The following is a 19,765-nucleotide window of genomic DNA, read 5'->3' as shown; positions in this document are numbered from 1 at the left end:
AACTGGAACATATATTTTTATAATGTTAAAGCAAAATATCAACAACTTTTATCTGAATACATTCACTATTTGACAATTAGTTGGATTTCTAGGATAACATCTTTAGATGAATATTTAAATACATTCAAATGGCATTAGGGACGAAAATTTGACTTTTTTACGTTTAGGTAACTGCTAGGGTATTCAAAATCTAGCCTTAGTAATTTAATTTTTCGTGTTCTATGGATACTTGCCCAAAATTGTATAAAAGGATGTTCTTATAAAATGGTCTCTCATAATGAATCATCAGTCCAACAGGTAATGTTTATGCAGAGTTGCGCTACATACCCTGAGTAGTTTTGCTCCTTTCTAAAATTGCCCTTGTAAAAATAGCCAATAATTTATGATCAATGAGTGGAGAAAGGGTAAACCCTAGCGAGCAGCAATCGTGTCTTCACGCTCTGTAATGTAGGGTCATGATCATAATGCCCACTCCCGCTCCTTATCAGGATTGCCATAACTCTACCCCCGTCGGCGATAAGTAGCCATCAATATCGCCCCCCGCTGTGTCAGGCACTACGCGACATGCCGCAGCGTCAATCCCGCCCTTGTTGTTTGTAGGTGCCGCTAATTTTATGTGGCCGCTTTATCGTTTAGTACAGTAGTTTATTTGGCCCACGCATCTACTATAGTTGGCTACCGCGTTGTGGTGTTTTACAAGTGTATTGCTATGTCTATTAAGAAAGAAAAATGGTGCGAGAACATAACCTCGGCGAAGCCCGCGTTTTCAACAATGCTCCTCCCGCTCGAACGTATTAAGAGTCTGGTAACAAATAACAAATGACGTAGGCGTTATCGCTTAACGCGAAAATTGATACACCAGATATAATATTAGGGAAAAACTGAAGGGGTATATTCAGAGAAGAACAGGGGGACCTTTCATTTAAATGTTCTATTCTTAAGTTTAATTCCTACTATAACAAGACATACCGTTTTTTGTTTGTTTTCAGATCCAACATAAATGTACACACCATGTTTCAGGATTATACTATCTCATATTGTGTCTGCGTATATACAAGTTATATAAATCTGTGCACAGGGTTATTAAATTACCAGTATTTGTACTTTAAAGTTGCAAGGAAACACGCTCTTAAAAAAATTAAACAATAAATTTAAATGCATTTACTTAAACTCCTCCGAAAGGCACTGTGTACACCATAGTGTTTAAATATTTTGGGTACTACATCTATAAAAATATCCAATACACGTTTGAATTTTATATAATTGCTAAATATTGTATATTCCCAACCATAAAACACGCTATTTGTATGTATGTTTAAACTACCATTTATTAGTTACCAAGTCATTCGCATGACACGGTAGCACTTCCATTATTGACAGCTTGTGCAGTTTGAAAGACATCAAACACGAGAAAATATATTTCTTGTAATGGGTGTGGCTATAAATACTACTAAATAAGTAGTAGGCTATTCTACGAGTTTCTTAATTAATAACAGGCTATAAAATAACATTTCAGTTCAAAGATGTGTTGAAATGATAGAAATCTAATTGGGGTAGTCAGACGGTAAAAACTTTAGAAATCTAAGCATCCAACTGACTCAGCGTTAACGAACCCTGTATAGCGATCGCCGAAGGAATAAAATGGAAGCAATCACCCAAGAAACAGTTAAGTGTATTCAAGCGAGCGGGATCGTCGCTGCGTCGAGGTGAAGGCGTGAACGGAATCACCCTCTTAAAAAACAATCGGAGGCGGCCGGGGGCAATCAGTGGAACGTCGACAGAAGACAAATGTTTTGAGAGCAAATGGGTGGCTGCCGCAGGCGAGTGGCGCGCGGGGGTGCGGGAGCAACAAGCGAGCAAACACGCGGCTAGCGAGCAAGACAGCGATACTCTAACTGAGTGCCGAGCCGTGTCACTCTAATGACATCACACTCGCACTCATTGAGTGCTTGGGGAGGCTGAATCAACATGGGACAGTGCCATCTTTCAGGGGTGAGAGACAGATAAAACTTTAACGTTAAACAATATCTCTACAGTCTCAAATAATCAAAGTTATAGAATTTTTCGCTATCCCAAACAATGACTCTCATAAATGACTACAACGATCGCGACACTTCGATGTGTGACCAACATTTCCGAAGAATATTTACACTCTAGATAAATATGACCAAAACTTATTAAATCAATCATTTTTATATGATTACTTTGCTTAATTATAGTACAATATCAGTGAACCATCTCTTGCCCTACCAGTACCTATTAGTTTATTTACGTTTTAAACTAAGTAACGTTCAGAGGTTGCACCAGTAAAATCTATCACTACCAATACATTTATGTACTTATACATTTTTATTTATTATTTTTTTACATTTATTTTTAAAATATATATAGGATAGATAAGATTTGGTTTTTAACTGAACACTTTGTTTGTTCATTAAATTAAATTAAATTTAGTAAAATTTAGGCAGTAAGATGAATATTATAATAGTTCAGATATTGATATTAGACAACGGCTGAATTAAAAAATGTATTTCTTAAATTTAAATTACAGTTTATTGCTATTCAAGTTTTAAAGTATTGTGTTTTTGTAGTAATTTTTTGTTCATTATTTTTTTATGCGCTGTTGAGTTAACAACTAACATTAATGTAAATTGCCTGTTTAAAGAATACGGAAACCCTTCTTGATTAATTAACGGGCTAACATCAACAAAATACTTTTAACATATAGTAAATATTAATTCTTTTTCAGTAATTAATAAAAAAACTAATAATAATAATAGTTATCATTGTTTTAAGTAGTTAATCTCAGTTTTTACAAATCCAATTCTAAAATTTTGAAACGCATACAGTACAACTCGCTTTGCCGGGGCCGCGGCAAGGTGAGAGGGCAGTTTAGACAAGGAATGTCCCACGTTCCACCGTTCCAACCCCGACTGAGACATCACCGCCGCGCCGCGCTCGCCACGACCCCTGACCGCCCGCTGTGTAGATGAGGAAGCGATTCTCACACACATTCCCCGTGATATATACCCGCAGAAGGGCGTGAAACTGTCCATTAGGGGCGGTTTGTACTGCCGCTGGCCGCCACATCGTGTCTAAACACCATTAGCCATCCCCCCCCCCCCGGGGCCATCAGGGCATTCCTTCCCACTGCGTCTATTTGTTCTTTCACTGTGATTGTTTACTGTTGGCGCAGTCGTTAAATTAATTATTCAATTCACTAAGCAAAATGTTTAAAGTACAGTGTCAATTCTCTCACGGGCCATTAATTTAATCATCCGCATTACAGGTCTAATCTTTAGTTAAGTGGTGATTTTTCATAATGTCATATTCTTCTTTACTCTTTAAATTTCGGGACATCATTATTAGTTTGCTAAACTAAGCGGTCATAAAAAAATTCAATTAAGTCTAATAAGACAGATTCGTTCAGATTGCATAATTTATCGTAATACATTTTTAGCATTGTCTTTTTTATGTAAATGGCAACACTATCTGTTGGCAATGCGCCTGATTAATGTTGTCCACAGTTATCTAAGACATATTCATTACTTGCTTGGAGTTACTCAAAGCCCTATTTACATTTCGTGTTTCTGTTATTAGCTTTAGATTTGTACACAGCAAAACTGAAACAGACGTATTAGCTTATTTACGTTTCTAATATCTTAAATTCCATAAACATGTTATAACATTCAAATCGGATTTTAGGAAATTTTGGATATAAAATTACATGGGGTTTCACAATAGAAAATGGAAATTTCTTTTGAAATAGTGGTACAGAAGGTACAAAACGTATCACGTAACGGGATGCCGAGATATGACTAGGATTTCTGAAACTATATCGCTTTACCTAACCTTCTACAATACTTTAAAATTATGTTTTGAGTAACAAAACTGTGTTTGCCCTAGTATTTCCTTATCCGTGCAGACAAAATACTTCAGTACTATGGATAAAACTTTCCAATAATGTCCATTAGCGTTAAAACTGAATTTTGACTGTAATAATTATATGATTAATCACATAATGATAAACCTCGGTCCGTTGTAACTTTTCAGACAAGTGGCAATTCAATCCATTGTTCTGAAATTCCCGTTCCGATGAAAGCGTAGCTTCCTTTACATTTGGAGCTCTCGAATCAACCAATAGATATAAATCGACTGTACTCATACACTCGAGCAGACCCCTGCTCAGTGACTTCAACACGCTAATCGCCCGGTCGCTAAAATGTAGCAGGTTCTTCTAAACACATCGTTCCGAGTATATATATGTTTAAAGAGGTTTTATTACAAAATTTTAAGAGCGCGAGGGGCACGGAACGCAATTACAGCATGCTCTCGAGCACTAATCCGCTTACTGGGTCTGACGGACGGGTGCGAGATAACCTAGCAGCAGCGCCTTGCGCCTTGGCGGGTAATTCCTCTCCAACTGTATTTACAGTTCGTAACCTCCTTCTCCGCGGCCCGCGCATTGTTTGGAGTGCCCGGCTGAACATCCAGGATTCGCGATGTTGTGATTGGCGTAAAATGTCAAGTAGAAGAACTCACAGTAATCGCCTCTTCCCGGTAAACTTCAACACTGGAAGTGCCTCGCTGTATTCTAGCTTATCACTAGTGGTTAGGTAGGCTTTAGTACATTAATAATATTACTGTGTCTGACAACTAGAATATAATCAAGGGCAACACATACTGTCTCCTGGACCAAAACTGTTTTTAATATGCCTGCCTAGGTGGAAACCTACCTAACATATTAATAACAACACGTTTGTTATTTTGTTTGTTATAGGAATGTATGTAATTAAAGGTCATTAGTTATCAGATATTTAATGATTAGTGTTGTTTGTAGGATAACCACTGTACTGTGTAGTTCAGTTGTATGTCCCATAAATATATTGTTTATATGCCCTTATTAACTCGGTAAATAATGTAGATATAGTAACTATATTGTTTGTTTTGAAGTTATTCAATCTCAGAGATCGTTCAAGATAACGTCCTAAAGCTAAGATTTAACAGCCTTTGTTTTGGAGAATTACGTCTAAAGTAGTTAAAAACTTCCATCAAATTTTCTAATTAGTCAGTTTCAATAGATAATATTTTAAAACGTGTTGAGATGAAACCATTGTTTTTTTATCTTCACTACTTTGATTATATGATAGGTTTCTTAACCATATTGACATTGCACCAGCGGTTTTATTGATTTCAATATAGCTTACATGACATTGCAACTATTATTGCAGAAATTGCATGACGAATTACAATGTTACAGTACACATGCGGGCTGTGTTGGTTCAATAATCCATAAAACTCGCGTTTGACTTAACGGTAATAAAAATAATAAAGATAATCTGCCACATTCGACTTATAATTACTTAAACCAAATTGTTAGTAAAAGTATACCTTTATCTGATTTATCAGATCCGTCTGCTTACAGTTACAATAATTGTCAGCGGACTTTTAAATCCTCCGCGGTCGATGCCCGCGACTTTGCTTTGAATCGAAATCCAAGCTCAGATTGATGTCGGAAACCTAACCTCAGTCTAACTTGACTCCGGCAGTGGCAGTGCCGCGGCTATGGTCACGTGACCCTATATTCGTTATCCAGAAGTCAGCTGGGCCGGTAAGCGGATCAGCTCCCTGTTAAGTTCAAAGACTCGCCCCTCCCCCCACCCCACTTCACCGTCGCTGTCTCGTCAATATTTTAGCGAACATCCCGCCGACCATAACCACTGCAGAAATTGCTGGCCTACGCGTTCGAGAACTTAATTAATAATTATAAGTACTACAATCGTAATATTTCCAGCTAAATATCGATATTTACCGAGTACTTCGGAAAACTGATTTACAGACGAAACTATTCTTAGAATAATCCAAAACCTTTCGTTGCATATGTTGTGATAACTTTTAGTAATGCTCTTAGTAGCTTTTGTGACCTAGTCGTGGTTCTTTGGAAACTATCGAAGATCAATACATTAATGGCTAGTTTCTTGTTCCGAGAACATGGCCTCCTAGACGACCTTGACATACTGGGCTCGATACCTGTCATACACGTGTTAACGACCCGGGAAGCCAACACAAACACGTAACTAAATTAGACCTGGGCACAAATAAATCATGCAAATTGACCTATTAATCACAGACTGCACAAATGTATTGTGTTCCATTTTAGGGAATCCCGAACGAGTTTCTAATTATGCTCTGAACACAATAACAAAAACAACTACGTTTGTCTGCTCTGAATGCCACTACTATGTGACGTAAGTGGGCCCCATAAACAAGCCGCGGACAGATCATTGATAAGATATGGAAAGGTGGACAGAAGTCTTGCACGCACACACTGACCTGTTCAGTCCCGCAGGTGGACAGAAAAATCCGGAAAGTCTACTCTACACAATAAGTGAATGGGTTGAGATACCAGTTGTAAACGTTTCGTGAAAGTATCCACAAACAAGGACACCAATTAATTTTTATCACACTAGTTCCAATAGATGAAGCATCCGAATTACCTTTTACAACAAGCTTCCTCATTTGTTATCAAATACCTTATGCAGATAATCTATATGTACATAATTTTTTCACTTTATGTACTATTTTTAAATGATTAATTTATGAGTCTTTCATAAATAAGTAAATTTCACTTTAAAATTACGGTATCATATGATATTGAACAAGGTACTCGTTGTGTACCGTAAATTAAATTAATATAAACCGTAGGATAAGTTAATAATGCCCTATATAAATTTAGTACAATGTTTTAAAATTATAAATTCTATACTACCCAATAAATCAACTTAATTTTAATTTTTTCAAAGTATTATTTTTTTAACGATAATAACCCATTTTTAGTACAACCCTGGATTTATAAACACTGCAATTTTGATTATGTTTACAATTAATTGTTTTCAAAAGACCTTGAAACAAAGATAATTCGTTAAGCAAATTTCTTTAAATCGTTACAAAAATCGTTCAAAATAGAGTTGTTGGTTCTATGCGAAAAATCAATATTACACCTCATCATAACGTAATTGTGGCTTTTGTTGTTAAAAATAATTTCGGAATGTTTCTTATACAACACTTAATAGATCCAAATCCAATGCAAATAAGAATTCTGTCACACTTTTTCATGACGTATACAGTGTTAAATACAGATACGCTGTATACTCCGTATAAATTTAATTCAGTAATTACTGGAACATTTAACCGTGTTGAGATGTTTCTGCCGTTAATTAATCAGCTACATCACAATAATTAAGAAAATAGATGTAGGAGTTTTAACAAACATCAGTCATGTATTAAGTATTTAAGATGATAAGATTGTATAATACCGTTTTGAAATTTTAGTAATCATAGGTACATGCCCTTACGGCGAGACCACATTTGAGAACTAACTATTGGGAATTATGGGATGGAAGGACCATCACCCAAATTTAATTCAGTGGATGGTTCCGAACGGCAAAGTAATGGTCGGTCCACTGGGTGCTTAGCTGCTGTGTTTGTAGACGAGCGGAACGGCTGAACCTGGGCCAATTCGCCGCATTAGTGGAGAAGTCAACAAGTGTAGGATGTATCGATTGGTCAACCCCGGCCGTTACATAAGTGTGGCGAGGAACTGTAGAAGTGGTGGAATGGTGAAATGAATATCAAGGGAAACCTTGTAGTAGACGGGTGGTACGGCTTCGGCACAGTGGCACAGTGGGATACCTGACTGTAACTGTAACTGTTACTGTCCGTCTGTCTGTCTGTATATCTGTCTAGCTGTTAGTAGCAGCGCTATCCGTTCATTGTGTTATGTATAATTGATGCTGGAAACACGACCGAACTTTAGGAGCGGAACAAAGACATGCGCCTAAAACGGTTTGCGAGTACGTAATTTCAGCAGGGACATCGAGCAGGCAGAGCTAGAATAGTAGAATAGTGTTCCGATATCCAAGATTCAAAAAGCGATCAGCAAATGTTTTAAAGGAGCTTTAAATAATTACACGAATAAGAGCGAGTTTTAATTTAATCCGAAACCCAACAATATCATGGAATTTGTAATGTTTAATGCAATAAATATTATTATTATGATAACGTAATAGCAAATTAAATTCATCTCCAGAACACTCAAAGCTAAAGTTTATTCTACACAACAACTCCGTGCGCATTGCGCAAACAACCCCATAGAGGAAAACAATTTGTTAAAACACTTCATATTTGTTACGGATACTCGGTAAAAATTATATTACAATGCAATAAATACCATACTGGTTATCAGTTAACATTGAATAGATTGATCGATTTGATTTAAATTACGATCATGACTTTGATCAGAGGTGGAAGAATTAAAATCTTTATGAACTATCCATGTCATGTTTGTTTCCTGAGATATACAATTTAAATTTAGCCTTGACTGAAAGTTTAACTTCAAGAGCAGCATTTCAAATCTCTGATGTCCTTTGGGGGTACAACGTACAGAAATGGCCACTTAAATTAAATCATGCATAAAGACTGTGGTTACCTGGTGGGAACCCAACTGATGAGTCTATGTGATGAAGCCCAAAGGGAGTACCCAGGGCGGACACTGGAGGAAACTGATGATGGGTGGACATCATGGGCTGGAGGGTCGGACCCTTCATGAACCCGCTCGCCATCGCTCCGAGGACCCTGGAACATTCGGATACTCGTTAGACCACAGGCGTGGATACTGCCTCAGTTATGTGGTACAACTAATACCACATAATTGTTGTACTCCAGATCAAAATGAAGTCTCTTCGTTCCTCCTCCTAAAATTGCTAAATATACCTTTGATTGATAAATCTCCTCGCTTGTACAGCATAGATTAATGTGATGTGACATGCACCTTATAGTTCTTAAACGGCCGGTTGGCATCTCATCATGTAGGTTTTCCGAATTACACCGCATCGAAATAATTGTTTACAGGATTAAAATCTTAACATTTCAGCCTCGTTGTGAAGTACCATCTTCACTCAACAACTTCGGTTTAACAGAATGTTGAACAAGTTATGTAGAGTTCATAGCAAATTTATAATATTTACTACTAGTACTACGTCACTGTTATTAAAATCAAAGTCCTAATATTCACTATGACAATGAAACTAAAGAAATGTTACTTTAAATTGATCGAGTGAAAAGGTTTTGTTGAGCCTAAAAACTTAATTATTCCTCTTTTGTAGTATTTTCTGAACACTTAAAAATAAGGAATCTGATATTAATGTTTCCAACGCGTACATCGATTGGTCAAAGAAAGGGGAACCTATTTTGGAAGTTTCATGAGGATTGGCCGAAAATTGGCTGGAATTGCTTATCACAAGAAGATTTGCTAAACTTGACTCTGATTAGCTGATTACGTCGCTACACCATCAGTTACATAAAACTGTAAATTCTCTATATGTTCACTAAGCTCACTTTATTTAGATTGTGGAGCTACTTTTGGACTATTCCTATTAAACAGACTAATACAGTTTGACTAACCAGCGTGTAAATCTTATTTTCCGGCCCTCTAATCTCCATTACACCGTTTCTATCCTTGAACAGCTCACGTACTTTTTCTCCGGATTAACCTTCAAGAGCTTCATCGTACACACGCTGCCTGTACAAAGTAAGGATGGGCACTGAGATAGGATCTCCCTCGTTAGCCCCGAACAATCGTTGAAGCTTCGAGTCAAGTGCACCGGAATACTGCAGATTAGCGCGGCCGGGGCTATCAGATGTTCATCGCGCTGTTTGTGACTCACTACTCTATGGCGGCCCGCGAGCCAAGGTAAGCCTTACTCTATGCCGAGACAAGAATGTCTTGAAGAATGCAGAGCGGACATTGTATGCTTATTGGATTAGCGTGGCTTACTTCCAGCAGACGGTCGACTAGCCACATGTGGTCCCGCGCCCACGCCGGTCTCCTCTCGCTCTCCCTGGGCAAGCTGGAGTTAGAGGACGCCCTCCACACCTGCGCCCTAGGAGGTGAACAACAAGGAGGAAAGGAGGTTGATTCTCATCTAACGTTATCAATAGCATTTTACACTAAATCGATTTTTTTGTGGTATCGCGGTATGGTTTTATTAAAAAAATTATGATAGATTCGTAAAGTTAAATTAATAGACCTTAAGAATTGCTGCCATAATCAAACTAAAGAATCTGCACGATGATTCATTGAACGCCGTGTTTTTGCATTGATTGCCCTTACTGCAAGCACATGCATGTTATATTACGATTTTATCCACACAACGCTCGAGCTTCCTGCAGTTTAAAACAGAAAAAAATAACAAATGAAATTATCAGAATAAAATTAGAAGTTCAAAAATTACATACAGAGTAGTCTGGTAGTGTTCAGACATTGCAGTTCAAAGGTGCAAATTAAGAAGCCGAATTATCAATTACAATGTTATATGTCTTGATTATACAAATGTTGCGATTGTGAGTGGAAAATGGACTTTAACTCTAGTTACTAACATACTTGGAGTTATTAATAAATGAGTGTCCTCCCTTGGCCGAATATCATATTGATTTCAGTGACAATAATACTACCAGAACCTCAATGAATGTACGTATTGTGAGCAGAGAAACTACCAGTCCCAACTTAAGAATTAACTCGGGTGTAGTCTCTCAGCATGCGAACCTGCCAATTAGTAATACCGGACCAATGCCTCCTTTGTGCGGATCCCACGTTAAATGTAGTTACTTCTGTGTCCCTTGTCTAATGAGGTCCTATTGTTCGATCCTCACGTAGCTCGATGCTAAGGCAACACCCATCATGGTGTCACTTAAGTGTCCAGAGCGATTGACACTTTTGCTGTAGGTAAACCTATTTATTAATACTAGCGTTCCATTTACTTTTCAAAGGTTGTGGCATTCCTTTTTGTATTTATTATAAACGTCTAATTCTAACTGTGGCAAAAATAACGCGTTTACGGTATAAATAATTTCTTCAACAAAGAAATTATGGACTGTTTTTAACAACCATTTTTCACAATGAACTCTAATATATTATATTTGAATCAATTAGGTATCATTTCGGCGCTAAGGTTCAAAGCGTTATTGCTGACAAAGAACTCTTCGACTTTTGCTCAAAAATTAGCATTAACCGGCTTATACGCCATATTATTACTAGTGCTGGAGCCTTGAATGGTCTGTTATACGATCCTTTGGAATATTCATAATCAACTTATATGTAATGTCTGATGAAAATGTGAAAATTAACTGTTCTTTCTCCTTAAAGCGTCATTGCTGACAAAGAACTCTTCGACTTTTGCTCAAAAATTAGCATTAGCTGGCTTATACGCCATATTATTACTAGTGCTGGAGCCTTGAATGGTCTGCTATACGATCCTTTGGAATATTCATAATCAATTTATATGTAATGTCTGATGAAAATGTGAAAATTAACTGCTCTTTCTCCTTAGTTTTTGTTTGGTTGGGAAATACAATTTAAACAACCTAATCTGCATTCGTAAGAAACAATTCCTATAGGGAACGATATAAACCATTCTTCCGCGAATATAAAGCACATCAGAATACACGGTAACCAAGGGAACTCTTCTAAGGACCTCAAGGGTATGTTGCAAGGGTGTGTTTTATCAAGGATCCTATCAAAAGCACGCCATCTTGCGGCCGGCCGCTATTGTCACCGAGCCGCGATGGTTACCCACCGTTGTACCGTAACCGGACCCAGAGACACTCTGGAGGTGTCGATATCGCAGCATCTCACCTCCAGACCGCCATTAGAACGGGCTGGCTGTCAGGTCCCCGTGTCTGCTCCACTGCGCCCTGACACGCTCGCTGTGCCGGTGCTTACAATACCGCCATCAGCGACATGTACCACATGTGTGTCACTGCGCCCTGACACGCTCGCTGTGCCTGTGCTTACAATACCGCCATCAGCGACATGTACCACATGTGTGTCACTGCGCCCTGACACGCTCGCTGTGCCTGTGCTTACAATACCGCCATCAGCGACATGTACCACATGTGTGTCACTGCGCCCTGACACGCTCGCTGTGCCTGTGCTTACAATACCGCCATCAGCGACATGTACCACATGTGTGTCACTGCGCCCTGACACGCTCGCTGTGCCTGTGCTTACAATACCGCCATCAGCGACATGTACCACATGTGTGTCACTGCGCCCTGACACGCTCGCTGTGCCTGTGCTTACAATACCGCCATCAGCGACATGTACCACATGTGTGTCACTGCGGCCGGCAAAGGTATCGAAAAATCTACGATAGCACCGGGATGACAAAATGTCACGCGTCCAACACAAGATCATTCAAATACGGGGAATATAGTTGCCGCGAATGTGACATTGCGGTACGGTTCAACGAATTTACTATAATTTAATATTCTAGATCTTCACTTGTAACAGGGATACAGGCCCCAATTAGAGTTGTTTTAATATTTGAAATGGGTTGATTACTAATAAAAGTTGCCCGTCAGAGTGTATTTAAGCTGTCAAGAGATTTTCTACCATTTTAAATATTTCCCTCTCGCAAGCATTGTTTTTTGGGCTGAGCGTTAACAAAATGCGGTATGAGCGTGCAACGTTTTAAATAGTTATTTACATAATTATTACGTCCCACGATAATGACTAAGAGCTCCATAGCGAGACTAATGCAGATTTGTTTTAACCACCCGGTTAAAAATAAAAATTAAGATGGTACCGCCTTTTAAAGATGATATTAACAATTTCTTCATCATAATTATACAATTACTCACAAAAAGCAATATGCTTGTATCTATCTGTCATTAAACATTTGTCTTATTTAATTTAGATCCCATATTGTTTTGTTGAGAATTTTCAAAGATGCGGTTTGGTTGAAAAGCTCTAAAAACCTTTAACCTTTATTGTAATTATAGACTCCAAAATTAGTGCAATATTTTTTAAATCACTTGCTTTATATTTATATATACGCCGAAATAAACAAGCCAAATTTTAACGTAACCTATGTACTGAAGGTCGGGCATCTTAACTTTTTAATCTGCTGGTAAACGTCCTTATCAATTTTATGGCCGCATAAATTAACCATGAATTGTTAAGTAAATAACAAAATTACTCAACTATGGCAGATACAACATTACTATTTGTAAAGGTTTAGAAGGGGATCTCTAATATTTTGTTTTAAGTCATATATATTTAATTATGTATACAACGTTTCATGTATTACATTAATTTTCTGTTTTCTTTACACAGAAATTGATTGGTAACCGGAATAGGTAAGCAATATTCCTAGTATGATAACCAATGCCGTGTAATAACAATAGCCGCTGCGAAATCCGTAAACTCATTGAATGCATAATTAAACTATTTGTAACAATCGAACACGGTCTAAAGATTGTCTGCAACTTCGACATAATCGTAACCAATACAAATTACATAAGCCATTGTACAAATTTCACTGCGTGGCGAAATGTGAAAGGAGTGTAGGGTACGTGTGGAACACGAAGCACAAAACAATGCCATAGGCATTTCAACTATTTGACTCATCATTATGAAGTTACCACATGACCGACCCCAAGCTATTGGTAACCCACTAATGAAGACTCAAAGGTAGACGCCCGTCAGCATCTATTTTAACCAGCTGGCCACGTGACCAAGAAGTGGTAGAAGGGGTAGGAAGGGTTGTTGACCGGTCGGTCCCCAGGTAGACGCCCGGCCCGGCAAGACCACCCCTATAGAGCTGTCACTCATGTTGTGCGAAGAAAGCGGAGGAAACAGTGTCGAAGTCCACGTAGCGGCATCCCCTCCCTACCGACAGAAATGGCTAAAAATACCCCTATTATAGTTCTCTGGACAGGCCCTCCTCAGATTGTTATGAGGGGCGTGGGAGAAAATGTCAAAAACCTTGTTGACGAAGGTCTTGACAACTGCCTTTCTTAATTATTACCGACCTGGTATGAGCAAAGGACACTAATTATTAACAAGGCTGTGAATAGACCGATACAATGGAGAACGCAACTAAACCGAACCGAGATCCAATTGGTTTACAACACTAGGACATAGCCATGTAGATATTTATGGATTTTATATGGAGTATAATCGACAACGTCGTCCATTTAACTCCAGATTGAGCATACCCTTCATATGTCCAGTAGGTTCTATTTAATAAATACAAAATTTTATTGGAATTCCTTTACGGATTAAATTCATTTTTGCGGTCCTTCGAATAGGATAAACTTAACGAAGTTTGAGAAGTCAAGGACTTTTCTATCAGATTTGCCGCATATACAGGCAACGGCACGATTAAAAAACACATGCCGGATCCTTTATAACTTTTTTCCTGAACTGATGTAACCTTTAAGAGCTCATAGGAAATATCTCGTCCTTTCACAGATAACGGTTATTTGAAACTACAACGCATATGTAAATATGTGTCTAATTTTATAACTCTAACAGGTAATATTTTACATTGATACTATCCCGCTCACTTATAAATGTTGCAAAGATTACGAAAGTAATTTAAACTGACATTCTAATGTTCGAGAAATGTACTAAAATATTTAAAATTGTTAACATTGTTAAAATTGCTAGCAATTAAAAAAGAGTCTTAAAATCAAGATTCTTTATTAAATCTTACATTTTTATCCTTAAGTAAATCTACATAAAAACACATAGAACAAAGTCGGGGTAGTTGCACCATTTATAACTCAAGAACGTATGTACCGATTATAATAATCTCGATTTGTTCAATTCGTCTCCGCCCCGAATAGAATAATTAGAAGTTTATGGGGGAAATTTGGTAAACAGAAAGTGATTTTTATATAATATTATAGACTGAAAGAGCGTGTCAAATGTAATTACCTGTTCTGAGTAAACATTGTTTTGTGACATACGCTTTATAACTACATGTTTAATTAATTCTCACTATTTTCTATGTTTCAACATTTATAGTATGAACGCATAGATTAAGCTAGATAGCAATATTTTTATTTCAACCTTATCTGCGTCCTCTGTTGAGCACACAGTTGAAAAATAGAAATGAGAAAAGTTTAAATAAAAATATAATTTTAACTGTACAATTTAGAAATATAAAGTAAGCAGTGTTTGGGTATAAAACAAAATACTATCTAACATTCACTATAAATTTAAAGGGAAATAAACCCATCCTTATTTTCCAATTCACGGAATTTGGGTTCCAGACATGTCGTTGGATATATTAATTTCTTGATCGGGAAAACAATAAAAAATCAACTATAGCACAAAAATACTAAGACCAGAATAAAATATAATGCCATAAATATATATTTGACACATATAATTAATTATGTAACGAGAAACAATATTAGCGACTAATTATACTTAGATAAAGTGTAAGTGAAATACTAATTATATTTTTAATTGAGGTTTAAGAATGTTTAACACTATTCTACGTGATTTTAGAAACCTTTCTCGAATTAAACTATTCCACATGTGAAAATATGGCTTATATGGCGTCCACTATATTGTGTAAATATAATACATACATCTATGAGGAATTAGCACGAATTTTAGAAGATGTCGTGCATGGTTTGTCTCAGTTTTATCCTAGGTCTATTGTATTGTCATTACATTAAACGGCTCAAAAAAGTGAATGTCTACAATTCCTAAACCTTTAAATAAAAAAACCTTATTTATAAATTTTTAAAAATAAATATAAAAAGAAGTAAATGTTTATTTTTATAATGCCAAAACACGCAATACGGCAAACTGAATTATAATGGGGGGTGACTGGTCTAAAATGAAAGTCATTTTGTTAAGAATATGCGGTGGAAAAAGTATAAGAATTGTTATAAATTCGATGAATTGAGTAGTAACTTAATTATTTTATGAATGAAAAAACGCAATATTTAGCCTAGAAAGACTTTAGTTCAACTTGAATCTATAGACTACTTAATTTTGAAAATAACATTTAAAACAAAACCAAAAATGACAACTAAAATCTTTAAAGAAATGAAAAATGAAACAATTATAAATATCAATAGTCCCTATTTATCTAATAACGCAAACAAAATTATGAAGGAGCCTACAGCCTTATCTCAAAGAAAGATAACATTGTAAGTTGGCAATTCAAGGAACACATTATATTAGCAGAAGAACGTTGAGAGAATAACATGACCTCAAATTACAAAAACTGTACTCACTCTAAATCAGCATTCCCCATAGCTTGATACTCCGGAGATATCATCGGCGGATAAGCAGCACCCTCATGTGGGGATGAAGACAGTGGGGGCGAAGGCGATTCAACACTACCGCCGCTCTTAAGGAGAAGATTGCAGTGAATGTCAGGGCTGGTCGAGCCCGAAGGAACCGAATATGGAGACGTCATCTGCACCGGTTCGTTCCCGTAACCGAATTGACTGTCTAGTCCTTCACTAACTGAAGGAGAGTAAGACCACTGTGTGTTATCTCCGTTGCTAAAACCGGATGTTACCGAATTAGGAGACACTGTCTCACATCTGGAACCGGAACCGAACTCGACTTCCGATACTACACTGATTGGAGGAGAGTAAGACAACTGCGTGTTATCTCCGTTGCTATAACCGGAGGTAACAGAAACCGGAGATGCACTCTCGCACCTGGAGCCGGAATCGAACTGACAGTCTATTAGGGCTTCCCCGAACGACGGGGACAACAACCACTGCGCGGTGTCTTCGCTGCTGTATGCGGAGGCAACGGAACTCGAGGACGCCATCTCGACCGTTCGACTGACAGAACTCAACTGACTGCTGGTAGACCGACCCTGACTGGCGGGGTAGCCGAACCGAGGGTAGGGGTAGTCGGGAAAACCCGAGGAGAAAGGTGCCTGACTGCCATATACCTGTCGAGGAAGCGTCTGACTTTTCACCTGTGCGCTCAAGCATACTCCTGTCATTAATACTAATTATTACTTCTGGGACAAGGGACCTACAATTGTCAACCCGCCATCCAGTACCAAGAACCCTGAGGCGTCTTCTTTTCAAGTCAAGCCCCCAGACAGGTCGTTAATATCTCCTGTATTCCATATTATGTCCCTGTCATCATCTAAATATAGCACGTTCCACGCAGACAGTTTTTGAAGTCACAGAACAAAGTTTCAGTTCACATCTTGACATTTACCATTGGCGTCAGTCGAGGTTGTTGACCGGTCAACGTCAAGTAGCTAACTATGTTATCCAAATAAAATTGGTAAGGGTATCAAAAATTACCCCGAAGAAATCACTACTTAATTCTCAAACCAAATATTCACAATAAACTCTAATCAGTCAAAAATTTCAAATCGCAAGATATTTCTCCGTCATTTGAAATTCGCTGTTCTGTATTTACCAAGTTACATCTTGTCGAGCTATGTGGCCATGAATCCTGCCGTTCATTAAGCTTTCCTTGAGACTTTTATGAATTACCATAAATATATCTTAGGCCTACTAATTGTTTATACGACTAACAATTTGGGTTGCGTTTGAATAATCTACGCAAAGCATAGAGAATGTGGTTTCGGGACTCTACCATAACTATTTTGAAATGCCGTTGTTTAATACAATTTTCATAATTATTTACTGTAATGAAGGATTATTACTATGTAGGCCATACGGCTCACAATGTGTTCAAACATTCTTTTTGTTTAACGTCAACTTAGAAGAAGATAGCCTGGCTTCAGCCTCTTGTGGCACTAGACATCCATTGATTGTCGGGTTTTTTCCAAATATTCATGAAATCGATTTTGGTTCGTATTCAAATCTTTGTCGGTGGAAACATAAGTATCCATCTCAAGAACACGTTTCAATTAGATAATAGACCACTTACAAAAATAGAATCCGCGAATTAAAATACCAAAACAAGTTTAATTTTTTTAAGGTATCTTTAGACACATCACAAACGGCCTTGCTATCGAAAGGTCTCACAAAATACAAATTATCAATATTGGTTATTGTAATTTTTTAATGAACAGTTTAAAACAAACAAAAAACCGAAAATAATCACCGCTTTCAACTTTAATAATATATAGTAATATATACATCTATCATAAATTAGCACGGATTTTAGAAGATTTCATGATTTGTCTCAGTTTTATCCTAGGTCTATTGTACTCATTACATTAAACAGCTCAAAAAAGTGAATGTCTACAATTCCTCAACCTTTTAATAAAAACCTTATATACAAATTATAAAAAATAAATATAAAAAGAAGTAAATGGTTATTTTTATAATGACAAAACACGCAATACGGCAAACTGAATTATAATGGGAGTGACTGGTCTACATATTGTAATCGAACGAAATAAACAAAAGTAAATATTAAAATCTTTTAATATTAAAGTATTCAATACTCGGAACGAATCGCAACGGTACGCAACCGAAGAAAGTAATAAATAATAATAATTGTCATTAAAAAATGTCAATGTAAAACATAACTTCATAAGGCGATTGTCATTTAATCACATTCTCCCAATCACTTTTTAGTATTCCGACATAAAAATATATACACACCAATAGGATAAAAAATGTGAATTTCCTAAATCCGTTGTCCCTTAATAATACTAAATGTAACATTATAAGTTAAAACGTAATAGGAGCCTCAGGAACGTAGCCAAGAAAACATCTTGAAGAGGGTGCAGACGACTGTTATTTCCCGTAGTGGAAAGAGAGTAAGACCGCATTTTGTTACCTAAAAAAATTTTGACACGTTTCTTTTCGAGAACGATCTTAATGATAATAGATTACTAAAAAGTTATTGAAAATCTGGATGAGGGTGTCTGGACCCTTTGGACCTCCTCGGTGGCTACTTCCATGATGGATGAATACAACCGAACAAAATTTAAATACAATATTTATTTTGAGTGTCAAATATGCAATGGTCAAAACAAAATCACTATTGGTCACGGCTGGCATTATATAACCGAACAAAGTAATACACAAGTATTGTTTCTATTACAAATTTCAATGTCAACCATAAATTCATATTGTCAATTGAATTGACAATTGAAAAATAATCGGATTCTCGAAACTAATTTCTTACAAGTATTCAGATTTTAAAATTAAAATATACATAGCAATAAAATACTTTTACTATAATAAAACCGAACTACCACTTATCATTTGATAAAGACATAGGCTAATCATTGTGACAGCTCCTCTCATTTAACAGTACCATTACACCCTTTGTTTCAATAACGTCACAAGCAGAACTTTGAATAAAATACTAATTCAGTGCTAACTACTTAAAAGATGAACTACTAATTAACACAATCAATATTCGTGAATAGTAGAGACTAATCCATCGTCGCGTAAATCAAACGTATATTTTATTCAGAATGAGTAAATATGAAAATAAATTTTTAATTAAAACATACTTAAATAATGAATCTTCTAAACCCCAAGAAATATTAATGAGTCATTTTATTAAGAATATGCGGTGGAAAAAGTATAAGAATTGTTATAAATTCGATGAAGTGAGTAGTAACTTAATTATTTTATGAATGAAAAACACAACATTTAGTCTAGAAAAACTTTAGTTCAACCTGAATCTATAGCCTACTTAATTTTGAAAATAAAATTTAAAACAAAACAAAAAAGACAACTAAAATCTTTAAAATAGTGATAAATGAAACGATTATAAAATATCAATAGTCCCTATTTATCTAATAACGCAAACACAATTATGAAGGAGTCTACAGCCTTATCTCGAAGAAAGATAACATTGTAAGTTGTCAAATCAAGGAACACATTATATTAGCAGAAGAACGTTGAGAGAATAACATGACCTCAATTTACAAAAACTGTACTCACTCTAAATCAGCATTCCCCATAGCTTGATACTCCGGAGACATCA

The 19,765-nt window shown here is 36.7% G+C and overlaps 1 protein-coding gene across 1 annotated transcript in view; it reads right to left on the bottom strand.

The window, feature by feature from the left end:
- The window catches only part of LOC124365459 (homeobox protein OTX-like), a 31,615-nt gene extending 14,783 nt beyond the window's left edge, over positions 1-16,832 (bottom strand). Inside the window, exons 1-2 of the mRNA XM_046821442.1 lie at positions 16,102-16,832; positions 8,489-8,634 (exon numbers count right to left, since the gene is read on the bottom strand). Coding sequence (XP_046677398.1) covers positions 8,489-8,634; positions 16,102-16,832 — 877 coding nt within the window. The remainder of the gene's footprint in view (positions 1-8,488; positions 8,635-16,101) is intronic.
- Positions 16,833-19,765: the final 2,933 nt, after the last annotated feature.

This window comes from Homalodisca vitripennis, chromosome 6, assembly GCF_021130785.1.
Source record: "Homalodisca vitripennis isolate AUS2020 chromosome 6, UT_GWSS_2.1, whole genome shotgun sequence".
NCBI lineage: Eukaryota > Metazoa > Arthropoda > Insecta > Hemiptera > Cicadellidae > Homalodisca > Homalodisca vitripennis.
This window is presented reverse-complemented; position numbering and strand designations above follow the sequence as displayed.